Here is a 25,084-nt window from a genome sequence, read left to right as displayed (position 1 = left end):
TTTTATACTTAACATTTAGGTCTCGGATATTCTAGATTTTTATACTTAACATTTAGGTCTCGGATATTCTAGATTTTTATACTTAACATTTAACATTTAAGTCTCAGATATTTTAGATTTTTATACTTAACATTTAGGCCTCGGATATTCTAGATTTTTATACTTAACATTTAGGTCTCGGATATTCTAGATTTTTATACTTAACATTTAACATTTAGGTCTCAGATATTTTAGATTTTTATACTTAACATTTTACATTTAGGTCTCGGATATTTTAGATTTTTACACTTAACATTTTACATAACGTAGGGATGTTAAAGTTTTCATTCTTTTGAAAAACGATCGTTTGGTTCTATATTTTTACACTTAACATTTTAACTATAATTTTACATGGAAGTTAAGGGAATTTTACTTTACCAAGGGTTGACAAGGGAATAAAATTTTAAAAGTAGTTGGACACAATTTTATCGTCTTTTGAGATGAAAATGCGCGAATTTTTTCCTAAAAACTCAAGTTACATAACTGTTTCAAGGGACGTTATGTAATTTAACCTACCTCTGTTTGGGGAATCATAGGTCGGTAGTTTCGGTCAAAAGGCGGTAAAAATTAAAGTTTTAGTTAATATTTTTTTTTGTTGTTACTGGAAAATTCTGATTTACTACAGTGCAGTGGTCTGTTTAAGAGTTATAGACAGCTGGGCCACCATGATTAAAAATACATTATAGATCGAAGTTGTCATCATTTTGCATTCTCAGAATTTTTGGTTTAAAAACTCAAAAAATGTTTAAAATCACTAGATATCGATTGTAAATAAAACAATATTTGGGTTTATTTTATCTATCTATCTATCTATCTATCTATCTATCTATCTATCTATCTATCTATCTATCTATCTATCTATCTATCTATCTATCTATCTATCTATATCTATCTATCTATCTATCTTATCTATTTCAGTGGAAGGCCTCTAGAGAAGCATTTGAGGCTTTGAGGACGTATTGTAACGAGCAGTTGACCTCTATACCTTTAACCTTTGTCCTCGGTTTCTACGTATCCCTCATTGTCAACAGGTTCGTTATAAACATCGTGTAGATACAGACTTTTTACTTAGCATTTAAAGTTAGTTTGATATTCAAAATAAACTGGAAAAGTTGAAGTTAATTATGTTAATCTTAACTTTTACGTTTGTCTATCATTTTTATTATGTCAAAGCTAATATTATTTAACTTTAAAGGGAGTGACTGGCAATGTATGGTAGTTGAACTGAGACTATCATATTGTGGAGAAATATTTTAGGATCCATTTGAGACATATAGAACGTTTAAATGATGTATAATTACTGGAGCGCAAAGTCAACGTCATCATCCATTTGGGTTGGTACGTTTAGAGAATCGATGTTTAGGAACATATTTGTCAATTAAAATTTTCTTAATAAATCAGTGTTAGTTCTTTTTCATCATTATATTGACTTTTTTATTCTTTATTAATTCAAATGTCAAATTCCAGGAAATCGACAGAAAATGTTTGTGAACAATGAAACAGAAACCAATAAATGAATAAGATTACTTATTTTCGGAAAATAGTAAATTTTTATTTTTCTTAACCTGTTCCTAAACAAATAATAAGTTTACTGTATAATGTTTACTACATTTTCCGTGGTCATATTGAATAAATTTTCAAAAACCGATTCTAAAAATCATCTCTCATAAATGAACAATCTATGAAGATTTTAAAGGGTGAATTTGCCCTCTTGCTGAACAAATATGCACCGTAAAAACGTCTCATATGATTCATAAGAAAATTCTCCACAATACTACATTCTCAGTTCAACTACCATACATTGTCGGTCACTCCCTTTACAGCAAGATCTACTAAACGATTTCATCCCCTGAATATTTCAAGATGGTGGACGCAGTACACTCTTCTGCCCTGGCCGGATGCGATAGCTATGTACACTCTCGGCTTTCTTACTGGGAAGGTTCGTAGATTTTTAAATCATTCAAGGGGGACGGAAAGTCTTTTCTTAAACTTTGAATATCTTTTATTTTGAATAAAACACATTGATTTCTAGATCCTAGTATTTTAAATAATAAAAATGCATTTAGTATTGGTTAAACTGATTTGAGCTTAACAAAAAAAATGCATTTGATTCATTTTTATCTTAAAGTATTCTTTTTTTAGGAAGAAAGACAGCGTATTATGAGGAGAAATATTGTTAGGTAATTTATGCTTGATTTTATAAATCTTTTTATTACACCCCCCCCTCAGCTAGGTTCTTATTTTCCCTGCTTAAAGGCTCTGTGTATAAAGATATAGCTATTCTAGGTTTTTTCTCTAAAAGATGATAATTTTCAATCATGGTTTCTTTAGAAGAGTGTTTTCCGGATTTATGCAGCAGAGATAGAGAAGAAAATTAACAGATTCAACACTTTTTAAAAACCGACTGAATCTTGTTGTTGCTTAGATCGCGGTGTAAAAGACCCCGTTGTAAATGGTGCAGACATCTTTTCAATTTGGGGGTCACGTGACATACAAGTTGTGCCGATAGCATTAAGAATTATATATTTTCTTGGTTTTTACACTATCTCTCAAACTTTGATTTACAGCCGAAAACCCTACATTTTTGTAGAATAAAAACATGACTGCCTGATGCCTACAGGCCATGTTGTATATAAAATATTGAATTATAAAGTGTTACTTCCCTTCATTCTACTCTGACCTTGGAGATATTTCAATATACACTGTACTGACAGGCATATACGCAAAGAGAATAGATATAGTGGAATTTAGTATAAAAAGTGTAAAACCGCCATTTTGTTTTACTGTTACCATGTTGCAGGCGTACGTCGCATATTTGTGCTATACAACCTTTTGGACCCTAGAACATCTTTTTATGGAAAAAAGTTTTCTTAAAAATTATTTAATTTTCTCTAAATCAATTCTCTGACAACCTGTCATGTATTCCAGAGTTCATTTCAGCATAAGCTTTACTTTACATTCCTTAGTTCATTTCAGTACAAACTATATAAAAAGACGACATTGTAACGGTTATGTCCAGGGATCATAATGTATTATTGTGCTGTACTGTGAACGTTTACATAAATTGTCCACATTGAACTCTTTTTCAAGCTCAAATTCATACCGAGGGATAGTCTTATTTCCCTTCTATTATAATCTTTGTTCTGTGCATACGTTCTTTCATCTTTCATCTTATAGACTTAGGAAACTATGAATATCTACTAACCCTGTAATAAGTCTATTAAGAATATTTAAAATTTAGTTTTGTTGATGGAACAGGAAACATCAAAAATTATAATTCACTAGCAGTAGTGCCCGGCGTTGCCCGTGGTATTTTTGATAAATCAAATTTTGAAAGATTTTTGAAGAAAAAAATTTGATTTTTGAAGAAAAAAATTAGATTTTTGAAGACAAAAATTTGATTTTTGAAGAATAAAATGTCGATTTGTTTAGCCGATGTTACCCCCGGGCTACCAAAGGGTTCCCTAAAAAATTTCAGCTCATTCGATCCAGACGTTTGGCGGGCAGCTATAGCTGACATATTTATATGAGCGAAGAGCTTTATTATATTTTTTAAATATTGACTTTTTGCTGAAAATGTAAATACGACATTAGAAGATCAAAATCAGAAGATAATTTTGCATTTTTAAGATATTAAGCAATAAAATAGATTTTTACCTTTTACGCAGAAATATCGGTCCTTGTCTTCCTAAATCCATGGTTTTTATTTGCCAAGGCAGTAAACTATTCGCGGAAATGTTCTGAATTTTTTCGGATTTCGGTTTTATAGAATGTACGCAGGTTTTATGAAGGATAAATATATTTAAACTGCAATAATAATTCAAGTTTCAGACTTATTTCATGTTATATCTGATTGAATATTTTACTAGATTCAAAAGGTTGGAGTGAAAAAGAGAAGGTTTAATGGATAGCAAGTAGGTTGAAAGGATAGGGGGTTTTAGGAATAGGGATAAGGTTTAAGGGATTGGAGATGGTTTGAGATATAGTAAGAAGGGTTTAGGTTTAGGGAGAAGGTTGAAGGGATCTGGAGAAGGTTTGAGGTATAGGGAGAAGGTTTAAGGGATAGGGAGAAGGTTTGAGGGATAGGAGAAGGTTTGAGGTATAGGAAGACGGTTTGATGTACAGGGAGAAGGGTTCAGGTATAGGGAGAAGGTGGAAGGTATAGGGAGAAGAAAAGGGTTTGATGAATAGGAGAAGATTTGAGGAATATGGAGAAGGTTTGAAAGATAGGGAGAAGGTTTGATGAATAGGAGAAGGTTTAATGAATAGAAGAAGGTTTGATGGATAGGAGAAGGTTTGATGAATAGGAGAAGGTTTGATGAATAGGAGAAGGTTTGATGAATAGGAGAAGGTTTGATGAATAGGAGAAGGTTTGATGAAAAGGAGAAGATTTGATGAATAGGAGAAGGTTTGATGAATAGTTGAACGTTTGATGAATAGTTGAAGGTTTGATGAATAGAAGAAGGTTTGATAAATAGGAGAAGGTTGGAGGGAAAATTAGAAGGGTTGAGGTATAGGGAGAAGTTTTAAGAGGGTTAGGGTCAAGAAGAAGGTTTTAGGGATAGAGAGAAGGTTTGATGGATAAGGAGAAGTTTGGATGGATAGGGAGAATGTACGATGAATAGGGAGAAGGTTTGAGAGATTGGGAGAATTTTTTAATGGATAGAGAGAAGGTTTAATGGATATGGAGAAGGTCGTAGAGAAAGTTGAAGGGATAGAAAGAAGGTTTGAAGGGAGAAGGTTTACTGGTTGGTGAATATTGATGTTGAAATTGTTTTACACAAACTTTGAAATAAAATTAGATCTTTAAATAACAAATAATAATATTAAACACATAATCTATTAATTATTCGTTTTTGCGCGCGTCAGTGCAGAAAAAAAAATTTGTGCCCCCTCTTGGCAACATTGTACCCCCCTTAAAAACCTCTTTTTTGAACTTTGCAAACTATTCACACTTCCTTATAACAAGTGTTAATAAATTCTTTATGTAATTTTCTGAAGTGGACTCATCAGACACTTTCTCTTAATAGTGTGGTGTAAGCTTTAATGGGTGAAAAATAGAGATGGAAACGTTTCTTGAAAAATATCTATATTTTTACATAAACGATACATATTGTATAATTATAAATAATGATATCAAAGATATATTTTTACATAAACGATACATATTGTATAATTATAAATAATGATATCAAAGATATATATTTACATAAACGATACATATTGTATAATTATAAATAATGATATCAAAGATATATTTTACATAAACGATACATATTGTATAATTATAAATAATGATATCAAAGATATATTTTTACATAAACGATATATATTGTATAATTATAAATAATGATATCAAAGATATATTTTTACATAAACGATACATATTGTATAATTATAAATAATGATATCAAAGATATATTCACACTGAAGGCAGTATTGATTAAAGCTTTTTAATGAAACTTTTTTAGTTAAGGGCAAAAGTGAAATTTTAAAGTATTTTCATATGGGTGCCCCCCCCCCCTCGTTCGCCCCTGATCACAATGAATTGAACTCGATTTAAGAAATTGATTTGTTGTTTTGATTTTGCATAGTGCATATTAAGATAATTTTTCACTCATTCTAAAAAGTAAAACAGGTTTAGATTGGTTTGTATTTCTTCAGAGAAAACAGGTTTAGATTGGTTTGTATTTCTTCAAAGTTACTTCAGAGAAAAGGCCTAATTTACAAGAAATCTATGAATCAATCTTTCAATATGAACTCGAGAAGTTTTTTAGCTACAATAAGTGATTATTCTCAACAAACTCTGATTTTCTATTATTTATATCTTTGCAACCGGATATCTTCGGCCTTTAATATTTGAATTATGAATTTTTATTAATAGTCACAGTTTAAAATATTAAAAGTTGCAATGTTAGGTTGCAAAGATATGTGGTATTAAGGAATTTGAGTTTAAAGTGATATTTTTAGGAAATTATTAATAAAAATTGAACTTCATTTATGTTTATTGTTTACCAGTTTTGGCCAAGATTTTATTATAAGAAAGGGTAATATTAATTTACTATAAGTTTTAGGCGTAAAATTTGAACCCCCAATAAAATTGTTTTTGTTTTTTGAATATTGCAGGGGTTGGAGTCATGACATTACATTTATAGGGTGTTAAATGTTTCAGTTTTATCACTTTTTAATATCATATTTACATGCCATAAATCAGCTCTTGAATAATGTTTAAGTTTTCATAACTGCATTTACTACACGCGTTATGAAAACTGCATATGCATTAAAGTTGTGATTTAAAGGCTGCAAGCTCTTTAGAAAAAATTTATTCTTAAAGACCACTCCTGTATGCCGAGTTCATTAGTGCCTGATCCAATGATGGATCAGTCCTGTGTTTGTTGTCTATTCTGAACCAATAGAAATAGTATGGGGGTAACAACAATCTTTCTATCTATCTCATTATCCAATTAGAGTTAAGAATCCTTATATCATTGCTATCAGCAAATGGAAATATTTACTTCTACACAAACTATGGTGAGACTATAGCTCAAAACAAATGCTTTATTGTTTTTAATGTATACATGTTTAAGGCTACAACAACACATAAGTGAGTTAGAGCGGTAAAATCGAAGCCTTTAAGACACTTCAATGGTGACCCTGTCTTGGCTTAATCTATGTGTATTGTGTAGTCTAAAGAATATCGAAATCAGAGTGAATGTGAATTCTTTATCATATGCTACCGCAAGATGATCTATTTTTCCATTATAACAAAATTATGTCCTGAAAGGTTAAAAGGTCTGATCCTAAAAATGCAAAATGGCGACGAAGTGACCAAATGGCAAACCTATGTGTTTGTGCTTCAAAGAAATGAGACTTAAAGGGAGTGTTCGCGAAAATAAAAGAGGGTATAGGCTGACGCCAAAATATAAGCGCTTTAGATCGCTATTAATCTTACGTCTATCTGATGCGTATGTAAGGAAAAAATTGTTAAAAACGTCTCATGCTGAAGAACGTAGCGTCAATACAAATTCAGAAAGTTGCAACATTCAACTCGGATCGTAAAAAAATCAATTTAATTCCAAACAAATCATTCTGATATTACAACCAATTATCATCGATTCTTATAAAGTCGATATTTCAAAGATGTGACTGAAGGTTGAATTTGATTCTCAGACTTTAACGTAATTTTACTGCAGCTAAAATAAAAATTTGACAAAAAAGAAACATTGTATGCTAGTAAACAGTCGTCTTTGATCTCTCATCCTTTCTGGGTAGGCCTGTAAGTCAAAACAATGATTGATTTTCTCCTCTTATTGTTTAGATATGTTCTCCTCTCCTACTGTATGGCCATGAGGACGGTGAGTTTTCGTGTGAAGAAAAGATTTCCTGATCTTCAACATCTGGTGGATGCAGGGCTCATGAGACCAGATGAACTAAAAGTGAGAAAATCTAATTTTGGAAAAAAAGCAGTCCATTCGATCCAGCCGTTTGGCCAGCTATATCTGACATATATATATATGAGAGAAGAGCTTTATTATATAGATATAGATATATAATACCCCCCCTTGAGATCGGAGCTTATGTGTGAAATATCGTTAATCTTGACATCATGATCTCGATATCCAATGTGGGCACTTTTAAATCAGAGGATCAATGCTTGATCCCTAAATAAAAGTTTCCCATGTAGGGTTTAATCATCAAGGGATATCAAAGAGGATTAAATTAATCCGTCTCCATAAGATAGAGAACAATGTTTGATCACAAGATGTTCAACACAACACTTCTGGATAACTTTTTTAACAGATGTAAAGAATTTCTAATTATATTTTAATCTGAACACTACCCTGAACACTACCCTGAACACTACCCTAAACACAACCCTGAACACTACCCTGAACACTACCCTGAACACTACCCTGAACACTACCCTTAACACTACTCGGAACCCTAACCTAAACACAACCATGAACACTACCCTGAACACTACCCTGAACACTACCCTTAACACTACCCTGAACCCTAACCTGAACACTAACCTGAACACTACCCTGAACACTACCCTGAACACTAACCTGAACACTACCCTGAACGCTAACCTGAACACTAACCTGAACACTACCCTGAACACTACCCTGAACACTACCCTAAACACTACCCTGAACACTACCTTGAAAACTCCAATTTTCAAATCGTTATCATTGCAACAGAAGACCTTTGATATTTCAAACTATCAACTTTACAATATCAAATGACTAAAATTTGAAATATCTAAGAAATACAGTGAAAATCAAAAATATTTTTAAATACTATTTCATTTTAAAGTCGTATTTATATCTAAATTCCAGTTATGGAATCAATACAAAGGGGTAACGGATTCAAACAAATTCCTCTTTTTACCTTTTGGATTCTAGAACTTAAAATGTATAAAAGCGGCCAAAAATCTGATTTTATTTTTTGAGTCTTAAAACAGTTTGTTTTTATTTGCCTAACTAGTTATTTTTAAGTCATAAATTTGGTTTGAAATACGTGAACTTTTTTTTAAAACAGGTACTCCAGAACCATGATCTAAAGGTGACTGCCAACAAGTGGTTCCTACCCCTAGCTTGGGCCTCAGATATCTGTGCCAGGGCGCTAGCGGAGGGGAAAATCAAGTAGGATTCAACTTTAACGTTGTTATTGAAGATACATATTTTAGCAAGGTTTTTTTATTATATAAAGTTTTCTATTTAGCAGGGATTTAAAATAAAAATAACAACTCTAAGATGTGGATTGATATTTTAACGTTAGTGGATTTCACTTCCGCGCAATTGCGAGCCCTGTGATTTCTGCGCAATTATGCACATTTCCGTGCAATACGAGAACACTTACGCACAATTCCGCACAGTTGCGCGCAATTCCGCGTGACGGAATTCAGATTGGAAACCCTACTGCAGCCAAGCATTCATTGTATCTTTTCTTATATTTTTGTTTAGGGTCAAACAGGATCCGATAGCGAATAAGTGGGTATTTCTAATTAACTAACTAACTATCTTTTTTCTTTCTTCCCCTCTATTTAACCCTTACATGTACGAATGACTAATATATATTAACCACAAATTTGACAGTTTACTTGAATAAGAGTTATAGGATTTTCGGACAGACATATGACCTACGCACTGCACTAACTTGGTTCCGGTTATCCTTGAATTCTGGTGGCTTTTAGATCTGGGGTTCATCTGGAGTTGCTTTCAGTGAACAAATGTATAGCAAAGATAATTTGCTTGCTTGGGTTCAAAGGTTTTTTTTTGTCAACACTAGATTTATAATTTTATTGTACCTAGCAAACATTTTTACGGACATTAATTATGAATGAACTAGAAACTACGTCGTGCTCAATGTCAAAAAAAAGGGAAAAATTTGAAACTTTGTCTGAGAGAGAGCAAACTCTGGTAAATTATTTGAAGTTTAGGAAGCTTGCACAACGATATTGTCTTGACTGATAAATAGCATGGTCTCAAAAAAGAAAATCATCGAATGACTGCAGTAAGATTTAATATTTGGTAAATAAATGATTATTGGACTATAGAGCTGCAAAGTTAGTTTCCTATCAAGAAGAGATTGGTGAATTATCTGAAATACTCACGAATCATCTTGTTGAAAGGGGCGTCTGGTATGTTGGTGAATAGTCTGCTTTAATGGTGAAAGATCTGCAAAATTGGTGAAAGGTTTACAAAATTGGTAAAAGTTCCTCATTTATGGTGAAAGAATTGCATGGAATTGAACTACTTGCTTCTTCACTTTTCCACCTCCTTTCTGCTAGAGCTTGGAAGTTCAACATCAGTGGATAAAGGAGATAAAGAGAAGAACTACAGTACAGCTAAAAGAGGCAGTATACAATACAGAAAACATTACCAGCTGCTACCTTTTACACAACACACACACATCATGCATCCTTCACACCATAATAAAGTTTGATATATTAAAATAAATTCAGGTTTGTTTCTTTTTTTTATTTTGACAAAATTTGCAAACAACATATGGTGAAAGACATTGACAATAGAAAGCATGGACATGTCCATTAAGCAAATTACTAGTTTGTCTATTCATCTAGGCCACAGACTGTCAAAGCTCTTCTAAGTGAACTGGTACACATCAGGGAGAACCTAACTGGCATCATAAATCATGACTGGGTCAGCGTTCCTCTAGTTTACACTCAGGTTAGTTGACTTAAAAATGAGATAATATACCCGCATTAAGACCCCGCCTTAATATGTTCTTATCTTAAACCAAAGGAGAACTGATAAAAACTAAGACAATTGTCTAACATACTGAGATGGGAAATGGGAATTCTTTAGATTCAGCCAATGAGAGATTAGAAAGACTTTAGATTCAGCTAATGAGAGATTAGAAAGACTTTAGATTCAACCAATGAGAGATTAGAAAGACTTTAGATTCAGCCAATGAGACTCAGTCAAGGAGACTCAGTCAAGAAGAGGTTAGAAATTCTTAAGATTCAGCTAATAAGTAGAAAAAAAGTCTTCACATTCAACCAATGAGAGGTTTGAAAGTCTTCAGATTCAGCCAATGAGAGATTAGAAAGACTTCAGATTTAGCCATGGAGAGTTAAGAAAACCTTTAGATTCTGCCAATGAGAGGTAAGAAGTCTTCAGATTCAGCCGATGAGAGGTTAGACATTTTTAAGATTCAACCAATGAGAGGTGAGAAAGTCTTTAGACTCAGTCAAGAAGAGGTTAGAAATTCTTAAGATTCAGCTAATAAGTAGATAAAAAGCCTTCATATTCAACTAATGAGAGGTTAAAAAGTCTTTAGATTCAACCAATAAGAGTGATTCAAAAGTCTTCAGATTCAGTCAATGAGAGGTTAGAAAGACTTCAGATTCAGCCAATGAGAAGTTAATGAGAGCTTCAAAATGAGAGGGTAGAAAGTTGTTAGATTCAGCCAATGAGAGATTAGAAAGACTTTAGATTCAGCAAATGAGAGGTGAGAAAATCTTAAGACTCAGTCAAGAAGAGATTAGAAATTCTTAAGATTCAGCTAAAAAGTAGATAAAAAGTCTTCACATTCAACTAATGAGAGGTGAGACAGTCTGTAGATTCAACCAATGGGAGTAATTGAAAAGTCTTCAGATTCAGTCAATGGGAGATTAGAAAGACTTCAGATTCAGCCATTGTGAGTTAAGAAAGTTTTTAGATTCTGCCAATGAGAGGTTAGGAGTCTACAGATTCAGCCAATGAGAGGTTAGACATTTTTAAGATTCAACCAATGAAAGGTTAGAAAGTCTTTAGATTCAGCCAATGAGAGGTTAAAAAGCCTTAAGATTCAACTAATGAGAGGTTAAAAAGCCTGATGGTTCAGCCAAATGAGAGGTTAAAAAGCCTTTTAAGATTCAGCCAATGATAGGTTAAAAAGTCTTCAGATTCTGCCAATGAGAGGTTAGACAATTGAGTTAGTAAAACTGCTAAACTTAAAGTTTCAGTTTGCACATTTAGTTGATTATTAGGTTGCCCCTGACTCCATCATAATTAATAGTTCTCATGTTCCAACTACTGTTTAAACCTCAACAATTGCATAATTTAACTGCACTTTGAAATGCAACAGTTCAAAGTGCAAAGGTACAATTGAAAGCATATTTCTTACAAGGAGACCCAAAAAACTAAAGAATAGGATTACAACATTAGATTTTATGCGTTTTTAATGATGTACCTTTAAAACCAAGGCAGATGTCTGTATATTCCAAATATTTATTGGACTACTCTTGTAAAAAGTTCCCCCTTCCAGTGCAAAAACATACTAGGAATATAAAAGATGATCCAAACCTTTAAGGAACAAATTTATTTTACAATGAACTAAAATAAAATCGTTGATTAATTTTATTTTTGATGTGGGTTCAATGTCATCATGGTAAATATTCATGTTTGTACTCCCGGTCCTCTTTGTATATTTATAATTATTTAATTTATAGCTATTATGTATATACGTTATTTGAAGTGTCACTCCTTCATCTTTGTACAGATGGCACTGTCCGATTCACAACGGTATCTTTTATCTGATCAAGAATGTTGACAATTTTGCAGTTTTTCTAGGTTTCAGTCTTAAATTTTGATAATTCCTCCATGTTTTCTAGGTTTCAATGTTAAATTTTGATAATTCCTATATGTTTTCTAGGTTTCAATGTTAAATTTTGAAAATTCCTCCATGTTTTCTAGGTTTCAGTGTTAAATTTTGATAATTCCTCCATGTTTTCTAGGTTTCAGTGTTAAATTTTGATAATTCCTCCATGTTTTCTAGGTTTCAGTGTTAAATTTTGATAATTCCTTCATGTTTTCTGGGTTTCAATGTTAAATTTTGATAATTCCTCCATTTCTAGGTTACAGTGTTCTCCAAAGTTTTATACATAAATGTTATTTTTTGAAATTAACAAATAACTTTACTTTATAACAGAAAGCACAAAGTAATTTTAAAGAAGAGAAAAAAGAAGGTTAAGAAAAGTGGTGAAGTATAAGGACAGGCATAGTAAGGAAAAATACATTATATCACACTATACTAGGGTGAATAGTAGAGGGGAAAATACATTATATAAATCTGTGTTGATTTTATTTTAACAAATAAAAAAGAAAAAAGAAAATAATTCTTTTTTTCTTCAAAATTGATTTAAATAAACAAATATTATGAAACTCAGTTTTCGTAACTGGGTTTAAAAAAATGCTCTTAAGTTTCTGACTCTGTTAAGAAAGTACAGGTTTTGTAAGTTTAGAGATCCAAGACAGAGCCTAAACTAGACCACCCAAGACTTAACAACCGACCCCCTCATCCATCTTTTACAGTTTTGCTTTTTCACTTTTTCCTTCTCCCTCTTCCTCTGTCGCTCCCCCCCCCTCCATTTTCTCCCAACCTAATTTTCTTCCCTCATCCCCTCCCTCATTTTCCTCCCAACCTAATTTTCTTCCCTCATCCCCCCTCCCTCATTTTCCTCCCAAACTAATTTTCTTCCCACACCCCCTCCCTCATTTTCCTCCCCACTTAATTTTCTTCTCTCATTTTCCTCACAGCCTAATTTTCTTCCCTCATCCCCTCCCTCATTCCCCCCCCCCTTTATGCATGACTACGAGGCAGTGAAAATGTTAAATTATTATATATATATGTATTAATATAAACTTAGAAGTAAAATGGGCCTGTGTGCATTGCACAAGTTATATGATTTATGTTCACTGGATTTTCTAAAATCATTAATTGTGTCTAACAGTCGTCTTCTTATTGCATAGTTATATGGGTCTCACTGTATTAATATTGTAAATAAAATGGAATAAAACTTAACTGAATTGGTCTAACAAACAGTTTTAACGTTTACGTTTACCAACTATTGATATTTTTAATCTTTAAACTATTTACCATACCCCTCTTCCCTTCTCCTCCTTCTCCTCCTATCCCCCTCTCCTCCCCTCCCCACTCCTTCTCTTTGTATTGGTTTGAACCCCCAAAGTACCCAGGGCTGAGTAGTGAGTATAATTAGTGATTTTATACCCAAGATAGAATTTCAAATTACTGCGAGCCAAGGATTTTAGAATCGAAGGATTAAAGGGCCTGGATTCATCATGCCAAGATGGCAATTCCCGATTCACAACGCACACTTAAAAGCTTTGATCAAGCTTGAATTAGAAATGAATGTTTGTACTTTTCAATAATTATTTTCAAGTGTGAGAAAAATTGTTTGAATTTTCAGAATTATACACTTTTAAACCCGGAAAAACGAAAAAATCTTCCAAGTTATTGATCAGATGAAGGACTCCAGGGTACCGTTGTGAGTGGGACATAGCTCACTTAAAATCACGCTATCAGTCCCTTTAATAAAACATATTTTCTGAAATATCTTGAAAAATTGATTTCCCTTCTAAATCAATCAAAAATCTAGCTTTTGAAGAACAGTGTTGTGAATATCAATAAGCTTTAAGAGGAAGAAATCAAAATAATACAATTGATGTGACATCATTTTAATTTCTCGTTTAATGAACAAAAGTTACCTGCAGCATGAGCAGCATCCTCGATTATTTAGAATCCTTGTTGTTCAAAGATAAACTACTGGTATGCTATAAACTGTAGAAAGTGACCTATTCTCACACACAGTTTTCGATCCAAAGGGCATACAATTTGTATAGTTTATACTCAACTTAAGTTCAGAAAACCCAGCTTAAGCACAGTAAATTCATCTTCAGTTACTAAATTTTAAACAAAAGGGCGAGAAGCATAGAAGATTGGAGAAGAAAAATATAGAGAATTTAAACATTACCCTTTCAGGGAGAGGGGAGCTTTAAAGGGGATCCCTCCATACCACCCCCACCCCTTCACAATTTGGTTGAGGTTACTGATTTGTGATTTAATGTGTTCACTGTTCATTGTTTAATGTTTCCTTTAATCCTAATTTCTGCATCTCCCCATGCCCAAGCTAAAAACCGAACCATAAAATTCAAATAACGTCTCGTTGTTATGTTTACATATAAAGTTGTAATCACTGTTTATTTTTATGTTTGTATGTCCGATCAAAATCCATGAACCCTTTGACCGATTTGCCTCAAATTTATCGGGGAACCCGGAAGAAATCGTAAATTTTCTTTGCTTCGTGTTTAGGGTATAAAATCGTAATTTAAGACTAAGCGCGGGTAAACGGCGGGAGTAACCATAAGTTTCCTGACGCTGTGTTCCCAAGATAGTATAGGCATATCTGTTTCTTTGTTTGTATGTCCGATCATAACTCAGCTACCCCTTGACCGATTTGCACAAAATTGCGACTGAGGAACTCGTTATAGAACCATGGGAATGTTCTAACCTTTTTTTTTAGCATGTTAAAGTTGAGTGTGTTGAATATTTAGAGAAAGCTGGGTTTCCAAGCTTAATTTACTTATAACATAACAATTCTGTCCGCTCGCGCTAGTTAACGAAATTTTCCGTTAAAATTGAAAATATTTCGTTTCTTAACGGAATCAATATGATCAGAACTATTTCTTGTTTACAGTGAGAGTCAGAAATCTGTAAAGAGAATGTCGTATTTGTTCTTTCTTTCCTTTATGAAATGTTGCTAAATATTTAGTAAAATGTTCACTGCTCAGGACACTTTTTACTTTATAGTTTATAGATACAAGTTAAAATCCTCGTGACATTTGTAAAAAAAAATAATTCAAAATATTCAACTTCAAAATCTTTTGTCCTATCTGTGAGTTTCATCTCTCCATGGCGGATTTCGACCAAGACTAAGATGAATTATAAAAATATATTTTCTGCAGATTTGACAAAAGCATCCAGGCGTGGGCATTTTTTGTTAAGCTTGAGCATAATACAGGTTGTCCCAATAAATACCCAATTATATACTAGCGGAACCGGTCTTGAGAATCCCAAAATGTTGTTTCCCATTTTGCACCTTTAAAATTGACGGAGATATTGACAGATTTTTCCAGATTCAAATTAATTAAATAACAACAGAATTGTGTAAACGTCAATTTTGATAATACAAAAATTGTTAACGACCACTTTAACAACAGCTCACAATATCCACGGCCTTTTTTTATACAAGCTTTGTCATTTATCAATTATCATAAATTAATACGATTTTCAAGTCGTCTTTCAATTCCCACGTTTATTGGGACCCCCTGTACCTAATCTCATTAGTGCTTTCATTGCATCATGGTAATTTATCATCTTTTTACCAGGGATGATATTCTATTTACAGTACTTGGATTTTTTAAACCTCTATCTGAGTAACGATGCAGAGGATATCTTTGTTTTTCTATCTTAAAAGTGATAAATTTTGGCAATTTCCTTCTTCACTACAAAATACTGGTAGCGGCCAAACTCTGTTACTCGCGAATGCCGCAATGAATTATAAGAAGAGAGAGATTAGTATATATTTTAGGGTTAGGTTAGGTTAAGACACTTTCTAGGCCGCGCGCTGCGGCTGGGACAGGCTAGGGGGCCGAGCGCCGCGACTGGCTCTCTCTCTGTCTTATAATTCATTGCGGCATTCGCAAGTAAAACATATTGGCCGCTGCCCAAAATACTCTGTGTAATAGGGAAACCCAAATTTAATGTATTCTTTGAGAGGAAAAACACAAAACTTTTTTAGATTTCAGTATAAATTATTTTATTAAATCTCCTTCCGTTGAGAATTAATAGAAATCATATGTTTAGTTTTATTGCTCAATCTGTCTTATTTTCAACGGAAAAATATATAATTATTTTAGATTAAATAGATAAGGTTAGGTTCACCCATAGATAAATAGCTTATGTACGCAAAATCACCAAGAATTGTACAGTCCGCGAACTTATACTTCTAGGGGTCAAAGTGTACTTTAATGATTTGGTGTTTTAATGGATTTCATAATAGAGTGTAAAATAACTCCGGGAATGGAACTATTTAAACAACAATATTTCACTGAGCAATATATTATATTGACGAGAACTGAAGAAGGACATGAGAAGGACTACACTAACTTAAATTTCTCTCTACAGAACTCATGTACACCACAAGTACATAAGACATAAGAACAGCCAATGTTCACAACCGACCTAGTTAATTTATATAATAAGAATATCTTTAAAACATCTCTGTGCATTTATATCTTTCAAGATGAAAAATGTCGTCTTATGCGCAATCTATCTTTATCCATGGGTTCACCATACCTTTTTCTTATTTACGGTAAAAAAAACTTTATGCCTGTTAACATCTTGATCAGGACCAAAATTTGAACGTTAAAATCAAATATTTTAGAGAAAAAAAATTCTAGTTTTAGTTTGCAGTTGAAATACGAAATTGATATTATACAGTGTCCTGAATTGTATTCAATTATTTACTAATTTTTCTTTCTTTTGCAGGTTGTGACGTTAGCTGTGTACTCTTACTTCTGTGCTGCACTTATAGGAATGACATGTGTCAATTTACAAATAAATTTATAAAAATGGGTAAAATAAAAAATGGGTAAAATTAAGTCCTAGAAAAAATTTCACTGGAAATAAAGTCCTTATGTTTTAGATTCCTGGAACTTTTTCCTAAATAAAGTCACAGGAAATAAGATCAGGGGATTTAGAAGTCCTGAAGAAAATATATCCGAAGAAAACAAATTCTTTGGAAAATGATGTTTTCTGAGAAGTTTTTATAAATTTTAAATATCCCCTTTTTCCATGGTTGCAAACATCTTTTGTTCCCATGCATTTTCCACTTAAGAGGACTTTTTTTGTATGAAATCATACTGGAACCAGAAAAAGTCTTATTAGGACTTTATTTCAAGAGCCTTATTTTTCAAGGACTGTTTTTCTACAGGACTTTTTTAGTGCCAAAATTTAGTACTTTATTTCCGCAAACTCTTTTTCAAAGAACTTTTTTGCGTTTACCTGCAACTGCAAACCAGATTGGCAGCAGACACTTTACACTATGATTTGAGCAATAAATAAAAAAGATATCGTTTTTCATTTCATTCATTTCATTTGAACTATTTTTTGTTCATTTGCACTATTTTTAAGGGTCATATGAACTTTTATGTTAATAGTTCAAATGAACAAAATAAACAAAAAAATTGTTCAAATGAGTATGAAACAAACTCGTTTGAACTATTGGTTGTTTGAACTACTCATGTACGTACCGTGCGTAGTTCAAACGAACAATATTCCAAATGAACAATAGTTCAAACGTAGGTAGTTCAAACAGTATAGCATCGGACTCATCGGACTAACTAGAGTGAGAACCATTCGGTTTCTTTTGTTTGAAATCAAACGTATTTTGGTCTATAATTCAACAACCTTTTGACTTATGGATTCTTTTATTTAATACTCTTTCATGCAAAGCTTATATGCCGACAAAAAAAGTATTTAGAAAAAAGGCTAAAATATTATGTATAGGGGTCAAATTATGATCGAAAGTCACAGCTTTCTGAAATATTGACAGAACCGTTAAATCCACGTGGGAAGGTCACTTAAAATTATGTCTAAAAGTCCTTTAAATTTGCCGTTGTGCAATAGATGTCGTGGTACAATAGTTTAGAATTGACAAGTAAGAGTTTAGGAGCTCAATGGATAAACCCTGAATCTAACAAGGCGTATAAAACTGCGTACAATCTACCAACCGGACCCACCGGTACACGCCTAGACCTGTACTATCCTATCTTCCTTACTGTACAGTTTATATTCTTCTTCGGCTGGCTTAAGGTACATATGTATAGATTTCAAGACAAAATTTTATGTATTTTCTTGTATTTTCCATGACGTGATTAAAAATTACTTTTTGTTCAAAGAGTTCCATGTATGATTCACAATTCGAAATCTTTTACACCTTGATCGGAGTAGAAATGAGGGAAGAAAGGAAATCTGTTCTGTTTTCTTCCATGTCTCTGCTTCATGAAATACAGGGTGTCTCACGAAACATAGTTTAAAATGTCTTCTTCCATAATTTGTTAAGTTGTTTGATACCAAAAAAAAAATTAAAAGTTATATATAGCAGAACTGTTCTAGATTGATTTCAATAAAGTATCACAAATTCGAGTAAAAATTTTTTTAAACTGCAAAAATTCTTTAAAATCTAGTTCTAGTACAGTAGATGGAAGAAGACATTCAAAATATTCACCAACTGTTATTTTTTTTGTGGGACACCCTGTACCTTTGTACATCAGACATGCAAAATAATTAAAGGGTCACATAAAACAACATCAACAGTTCCTTTAATTGCAACATTATGTTTTTTGTTTGCTTTGAATTTAAAATCCTAGAAAATCAAGAGTTTAAGTAGAAAAGAGAGTTATTATTTGCTTTATTGATGTTTAAAATTTTAAGCTTTCTAAACAAATAAAACTGAAATTTATTTTTACGAAGACGACATTTTATACTTGCTTGTGCAGGTTGCCGAAACCCTGATAAATCCTTTTGGTGAAGATGATGATGATTTCGAGCTCAACAGGCTCATTGATAGACATTGTCAGGTGATTATGATGATGATGATCAGCGTGGATTATGATCATGATCATAATTAGAATCTATATAATAAAACAAAACATTATAGCTGGCCAAGCGGCTGGACTGATTAGGCTCAAATTTTTTTTTGGACACTCATGGGTGGCCGGGGGGTTTATAGACTAAAAAAAATCGAAAATTATTTTTTCAAAAAATAGGTTTTAAATTTTTTTTTCCACAGGCAACGCCGGGCCCTTCAGGTAGTAATTATTATAATGTGATGATAATGATATTGTTATGGACAATGATGATCATGATAACATTGGTGATAATGAGGAAAATAATAGCGATAACAATAATAATGATGTTGAGACGACGATCATGAAGTATATTAATGATCTATGTTCAGGTTTATGAAGATGATCACTGTATGTTATTAATGCTATGTTTAGGTTGGATACCTGATTATCGAACAAGAAACAATTCCTGAACTGATGAAGGAAATCAACTCACTCAATTTAATCAAAAATATATAATATCATGAAATCTTAATCTTATCAATTATATCGACAATTTCTTCAATTTAAAACATAATTTTTTGGGCGTTGCGCAATTTTGATTTTTGATTTAAAACCGGTTTTAAGAGAGTTTGGTTTGGTGCAGGACCATTATTGGGATGACAGTATCCCCAAGGAGATACCCTACACCATAGCCGCAGAGAAATTCAAGAAAGAGGAATTCCAGGGCTCAGCAGAAAGAACTTTACAAATCAAGGATTGTGACAAGGTAAGTCCAGGACTCATTTAAAAATTTGGGGTAATAACTTGGTTCTTTAAAACACTTTAGGTTTTTTGGACTTTTGGTTTTAACAAATGACATGCAAACAGAAACTCTCTCTTTAGTTCTATTCAGATTTATCTAAGTTTACACTGCTGTTCAGGAGTATGGATATGTGTACAGCAACCGAAAGTACGGGAATAGATCAATATCCTCAACAACATACGGTGCGGCTCATCCTGAAAGAGGGGATACAGCTCATCATAGTGATTCAGGTCAGAGACTGAAACTTAAGACAGAGTACGTAATAAAACCCAGTATCGGAAACCCAGTTTCATTAATGCGGTAAGGCATTTTTGTAGATACCAATATTTTGGTTAGTAAATACTATTTTATGTGATTTCTTTACATTCTCTTCTTGTTTTCTGATTTCTTAAATTAAAATCTATGCAAATGCAAAGACTTCAATAAAGAAAATGGGAGTTTCATTCAACGATACTCTCTTAAATTATCGGCTCAGAGGTTTTTTAGTACAGCAAGACCCATAGAAAGACAACTATCAGACTTAGACTTTTTAAACAGTCCAAAACACATTGAGCACATCATTAGTGCAGGGAAAACAGACCCATTTCACTTAATCAGATTCCACAATTTAGGAAACATTGCGGACGGAAAGCCTTCTAGATTTTACTTTAGAACCCGCTCTAATTTATATGATTTTGTTCTCTTCGGTTCAGCTAAAGACTCAAACATATTTTGGAGGGATGATCATCATTACAGTATCAATGCATAAATGTCAGAACACTAAGTTTGTATGTATTATCAAGATTAAGAACTTTCAGTTTTGAAAATAATGAATTTGAATGTGCCTTGAAAGCACTATTATTTACCGCCTTGATTGACTATTGCTATGAAGACGACAATTTCCATACATTTGAGCGCATCCAGAGTATCTAACCTTAATGAAAAACTTTGATTCTAGCTGATGGTGAATATGCGTATGGAGAGTATGGTGATTATGAATCTGTTGGAACTCCTTTTGGTGCTGCCAGGTTCTCATGGGTTAAGAAGAAGAAGAGTAGATTAGAGTCTGTAGCATCAATGAGGTATTTATTTTCCTTTTTTTACGCGTTTTTATGTTTTGTAGTGTCCTCTTCTTACTTCCCTGGCTATTTTACATTAAATAATTATTAATGGCACGTTAAAGCTGGCACCTTAAACGGTGTCTAAAATATCTTCCGTTAACGCCGTTTATCAGATGGAAAAGAACTGAAAATACGATACAAAAAAGTCTGAACGTGTCCATGAGGTATATTCCTAGACTGTTCTCTATCTTATTACGGTTATAAAATGGAAACGAACTGAAAATACGATACAAAAAAGTCTGAACGTGTCCATGAGGTATATTCCTAGACTGTTCTCTATCTTATTACGGTTATAAAATGGAAACGAACTGAAAATACGATACAAAAAAGTCTGAACGTGTCCATGAGGTAAATTCCTAGACTGTTCTCTCTTTGTGTCATTTTTCTAAAGTAACAGCTCATCTATTCTTATTCCGGCCAAAAATCATTGAAATCTGAGACTAGAAACAAGACCTTTAGTTTAAAAATAAAATCATTGTATCAAAGACTTCCAAGAAAGATTTAGGGGAGGGGGGTTGTAAATAAAAAGCTTAAACCACAAACAAAGGCTATGTCAACAATTTGAAGTATGCCAGGGCTCAATATTTGAAGCAAAAGAATTGAGTCTTTGCCACAAACTCTGATTTTCTAAACCCTCTATCTTTGGAACCCAATATCGTGAACCTTTGATATTTCAAACTTATATTATTTGATCTAATAGAAGTCATAGTTTGAAATGTCAAAGGTCTACGACATTGGGTTGCAAAAATATAGGGAAGAGAAAATCTGAGTTTGTGACAAAGAATCAATTCCTTTTCAGAACTCTGATCTTATTAGCAAAATAAATTTAGCTTGTCTGTCTGGGTGTTTGTTTGTTTGTATCCATAAACGTAAAATCTTCTGAACCGATCAGGCCCAAATTTTGTGTGGGACCTCACGTGACCCTATGGAAGGTTTATGGCCCATCAAACTTAAAATATGTATTCTTAGAGTGTTTTTATCTTAAATTATTTGATTTTGTAAAATTTTGAAAATGCGCGAAAAAATATTATGAGATCCGCAAATTTTTTTATACTGTACAATGAGAAGATGCTTACAGTCTCAGACAAAGCCACAATTAGAAGTTGAGTGCGAAGCGCCCTAGAACCCTAGTATTAGCAAAAAGGACTAATTCTCCAAATATTTTTTCTTAGAAATTCGTAATTTTTTAACCAACTACTTATCTAAAGAAAATTTAAATCCAAATCTTTAATTCTCACGAATTAAGATTTTTTAGAAGATTCTTAAATTGAAAACGGTTTAATCCTAATAAAAGTCTCTATTGTTAATTATTTCTTACAGACATTTAAAAAATTGAAATATGAAATGGTAGATAGATAATTTAATCTTTTATAATCTATAATTCAAATAATATTTTAAATCGATTTTTAGGTCGAATCGATCTGTCTCTAGCAGTTCAACATACTTTGGACATAATTTAGATAGGTGAGATTATATACAGTGGTACCCATTAGTCTTCTTAATTTTCTTCTAATCATGAAAAGAAATTAGGGATTTGGTTATTTTCAATTGTTTAAGCTGATTTATTTCTCAAATATTTTAGAGAACATTTTAAAAAATTAATTATATGCAACTCAGAAATTCTAGTTAATAGAATGAATGAGAACGACAATCAATTCCACAGTTTTACAGTAAAATCGTACTAAATTTGTTGAAAGGGTTTGCTAAGATTTTGGGGCAAATTTAAACATTTCAGCTCTGTTTGTAAACTTTACAAAAAACAACCAAATATTTTTCCATAATGTTCAAATCCATGCAGACATAAACAATGTTCTCAAGCAGAAATTACTGAATAAAATAAACAAAATTTATAAGAAAATATAAGAAAATATAAGAAAATATATGAAAATAGGGCTATTAAGTTGTTGTATTTTCAAGCTGGTGAACAATCTCTGTATAAAATTTATAAGAAAATAGGGCTATTATGTAGTTGTATTTTTAAGCTGGTGAACAATCTCTGTATAAAAACATATTTGTGGTAATTATTGATTGAAAAAACTGAAAATTGATTGAAAAAACTAGTTTAAAATAAAAATAATATTATGCCGTAATACTTGATGTAAACCAAGGTTATAATGTAAGGAAAGTTATTTCAGAGGTGTCTGCATCTTTTGTACTGCAGTGTACTGTCTCTGGGCGATAATGTAAACACAAGACGGATGTTACAGCCTGACATCCATATTTCACATAAATAATCAATGAAATATTCTGGTCATAGGAAACTATTATGTGAATTATCAAAATTATCAAAATTTAATGCTTTTAACCTCCTCGGATACTAAACGAACACTGATGCATCTATCCTTGTTTACAAATTCCGCCCAGAGAGAACTGTTTTCAATATGTACGCATAGTATACGCAACTGCAATTAACTTTCCTTGCATTATAACCTTGGTTACACACAATGTTTTTTTAATCTTTTTGTTTTGCTTAACGTTGTATTTGTTTAGAAAGTCCCAGCATCGGTCTCAGCTCTCCCTGTATGAGAAAATCCGTAAAATGAGTGGAATTGACTCCAAGGATAAACATGAATCAAGGAGTAGGTAAAAATTAAACTTTTTAAACTAACGTTGAAAGTTTGTTGTTTTAATATTCAAACAATGCAAAAGAATTCAAATAGTGTATGTTAAAATTGTTAATTCAATGTTGATAAGATATAATTTCAAATAATCGTTTCGAACTATAAGATATCTGTTCTTGAGAAAAAATCTATAAAAAATGATTGAAATTTACCAGAAATGAAATCCAAGAAAACAATGGAGAGATTAGATTCTTAAAAGTACGAATAAAATAGAATATAAAGATATAAATGAAATTGTCAACTTAAAGGGACTGTTTGCGCAATTTTAAGTGACACTTCAATGACAATGCCCTTCGTCTTATCAAGTATAAATTAGATAAGAAAGTTTCTAATTGATTTAAAATGTGACTTGTGCATTTCTACTGCAGGAAAACATATATATAATTAATATAAATAACTAAACTCCTTTAACTCTAAAAAACGACGATATCTTCCAAATTATAGATCAGATAAAGGTTTTATTGTCATATTTGCATGAAAGGTCACTTGAAATTAAGCGTACACTCCCTTTAAAGGAAAGAAAATTATAAAAACATAAAATTACAAAATAAAATAAAATAGAAATTATAAAAAAATTATTTTTATTTTCTCAGAAAATCTAGCAAACTGTCACAAAAAGAAAAAATCTACGCTGCTAATGAGATATTAAAAATGCAGCAGGTAAATAAAACAATTTTCAGTTTCAAAAAGTTTTTCAGTTATGTCTACATTGTAAGGGTTACCCACAAAGGATAAGACTTCAGAGATGATTGCACAATGTACATAATGTACATAAAGTATTAAGTAATTTAAATTTTCCATTCCCGTACAACTGTAAACAGGTTTCTTTTTACCAATTCATCTATCATACCAATAAAAAACATTATTTATGACAGAAATTTGAATTTAACCATTAGACCGTGATTTCTGACGGATTTTAAGGTCGTCATTAAATTCTCATCTTTTTTACGTAACCCTTTAGGGTTACGTACATACCTAATTTCAATAGTAATAGATGGAAGGCATTATGATGTATAAAACAAATGAAATTTTTCGGTGCTTAACTAAAATTGATCTATTTAGTAATCCGGTAAAACCTATTATAATATATGATAGAATCAACATTGCCCCTCTTTCATTTTCGGGAGCATTCTCTTTAATGTTTGTTTAAAGGAACAAGAGGAGCAGGAGGGAGTTAACAATGAAAGCTATGAGAAAAATGAAGATGAATTGCAATCAGAGTTTGATGAAGATGATTACAGGAAAACATTTATAAATAAATATTCCTCCCAAAATAATGAAAAAATAATAAAAAATAATAAAACAACTAAATGTTATCTCACTTCCAACGAAATTCATACAATAGTTCAAGTGCCCGGCGTGGCCCGTTGAATTAAAATTCCAATTTGGTCCTGCCGTTTTGCTAGGGAACCCCTTCGCTCATATATATATATATGCGAAGAGCTTTTTCATATAGATAGATAGGAAATATTAAAGGTATAAAGGGGTTTATAGGATATTTGAGTTTGCGGCAAAAAATCAATTATTTTCATTTGAAATACAAGGCTCTGGTTTGGGTTTCAAGTCCAAGATGGGAAACCT

At 32.3% G+C, this 25,084-nt stretch overlaps 1 protein-coding gene across 1 annotated transcript; it reads left to right on the top strand.

Moving 5' to 3' along the window:
• Positions 1-893: 893 nt before the first annotated feature.
• LOC111715284 (bestrophin-4) lies at positions 894-24,889 on the top strand. The gene is made up of 18 exons (XM_023490593.1): positions 894-1,070; positions 1,903-1,978; positions 2,182-2,219; positions 7,358-7,475; positions 8,584-8,687; positions 9,009-9,035; positions 10,127-10,232; positions 16,897-16,942; positions 18,080-18,222; positions 18,909-18,989; positions 19,413-19,460; positions 19,624-19,746; positions 19,901-20,012; positions 20,720-20,843; positions 22,293-22,346; positions 23,373-23,465; positions 24,097-24,163; positions 24,656-24,889. The coding sequence occupies exons 2-18, from the start codon at positions 1,949-1,951 to the stop codon at positions 24,872-24,874; spliced, it is 1,533 nt and encodes a 510-aa protein (XP_023346361.1). The 5' UTR covers positions 894-1,070; positions 1,903-1,948; the 3' UTR covers positions 24,875-24,889.
• The last annotated feature ends 195 nt before the right edge of the window (positions 24,890-25,084 follow it).

This window comes from Eurytemora carolleeae, unplaced genomic scaffold, assembly GCF_000591075.1.
Source record: "Eurytemora carolleeae unplaced genomic scaffold, Eaff_2.0 scaffold1651, whole genome shotgun sequence".
In the NCBI taxonomy this organism is placed as follows: Eukaryota; Metazoa; Arthropoda; class Copepoda; order Calanoida; family Temoridae; genus Eurytemora; species Eurytemora carolleeae.
This window is presented reverse-complemented; position numbering and strand designations above follow the sequence as displayed.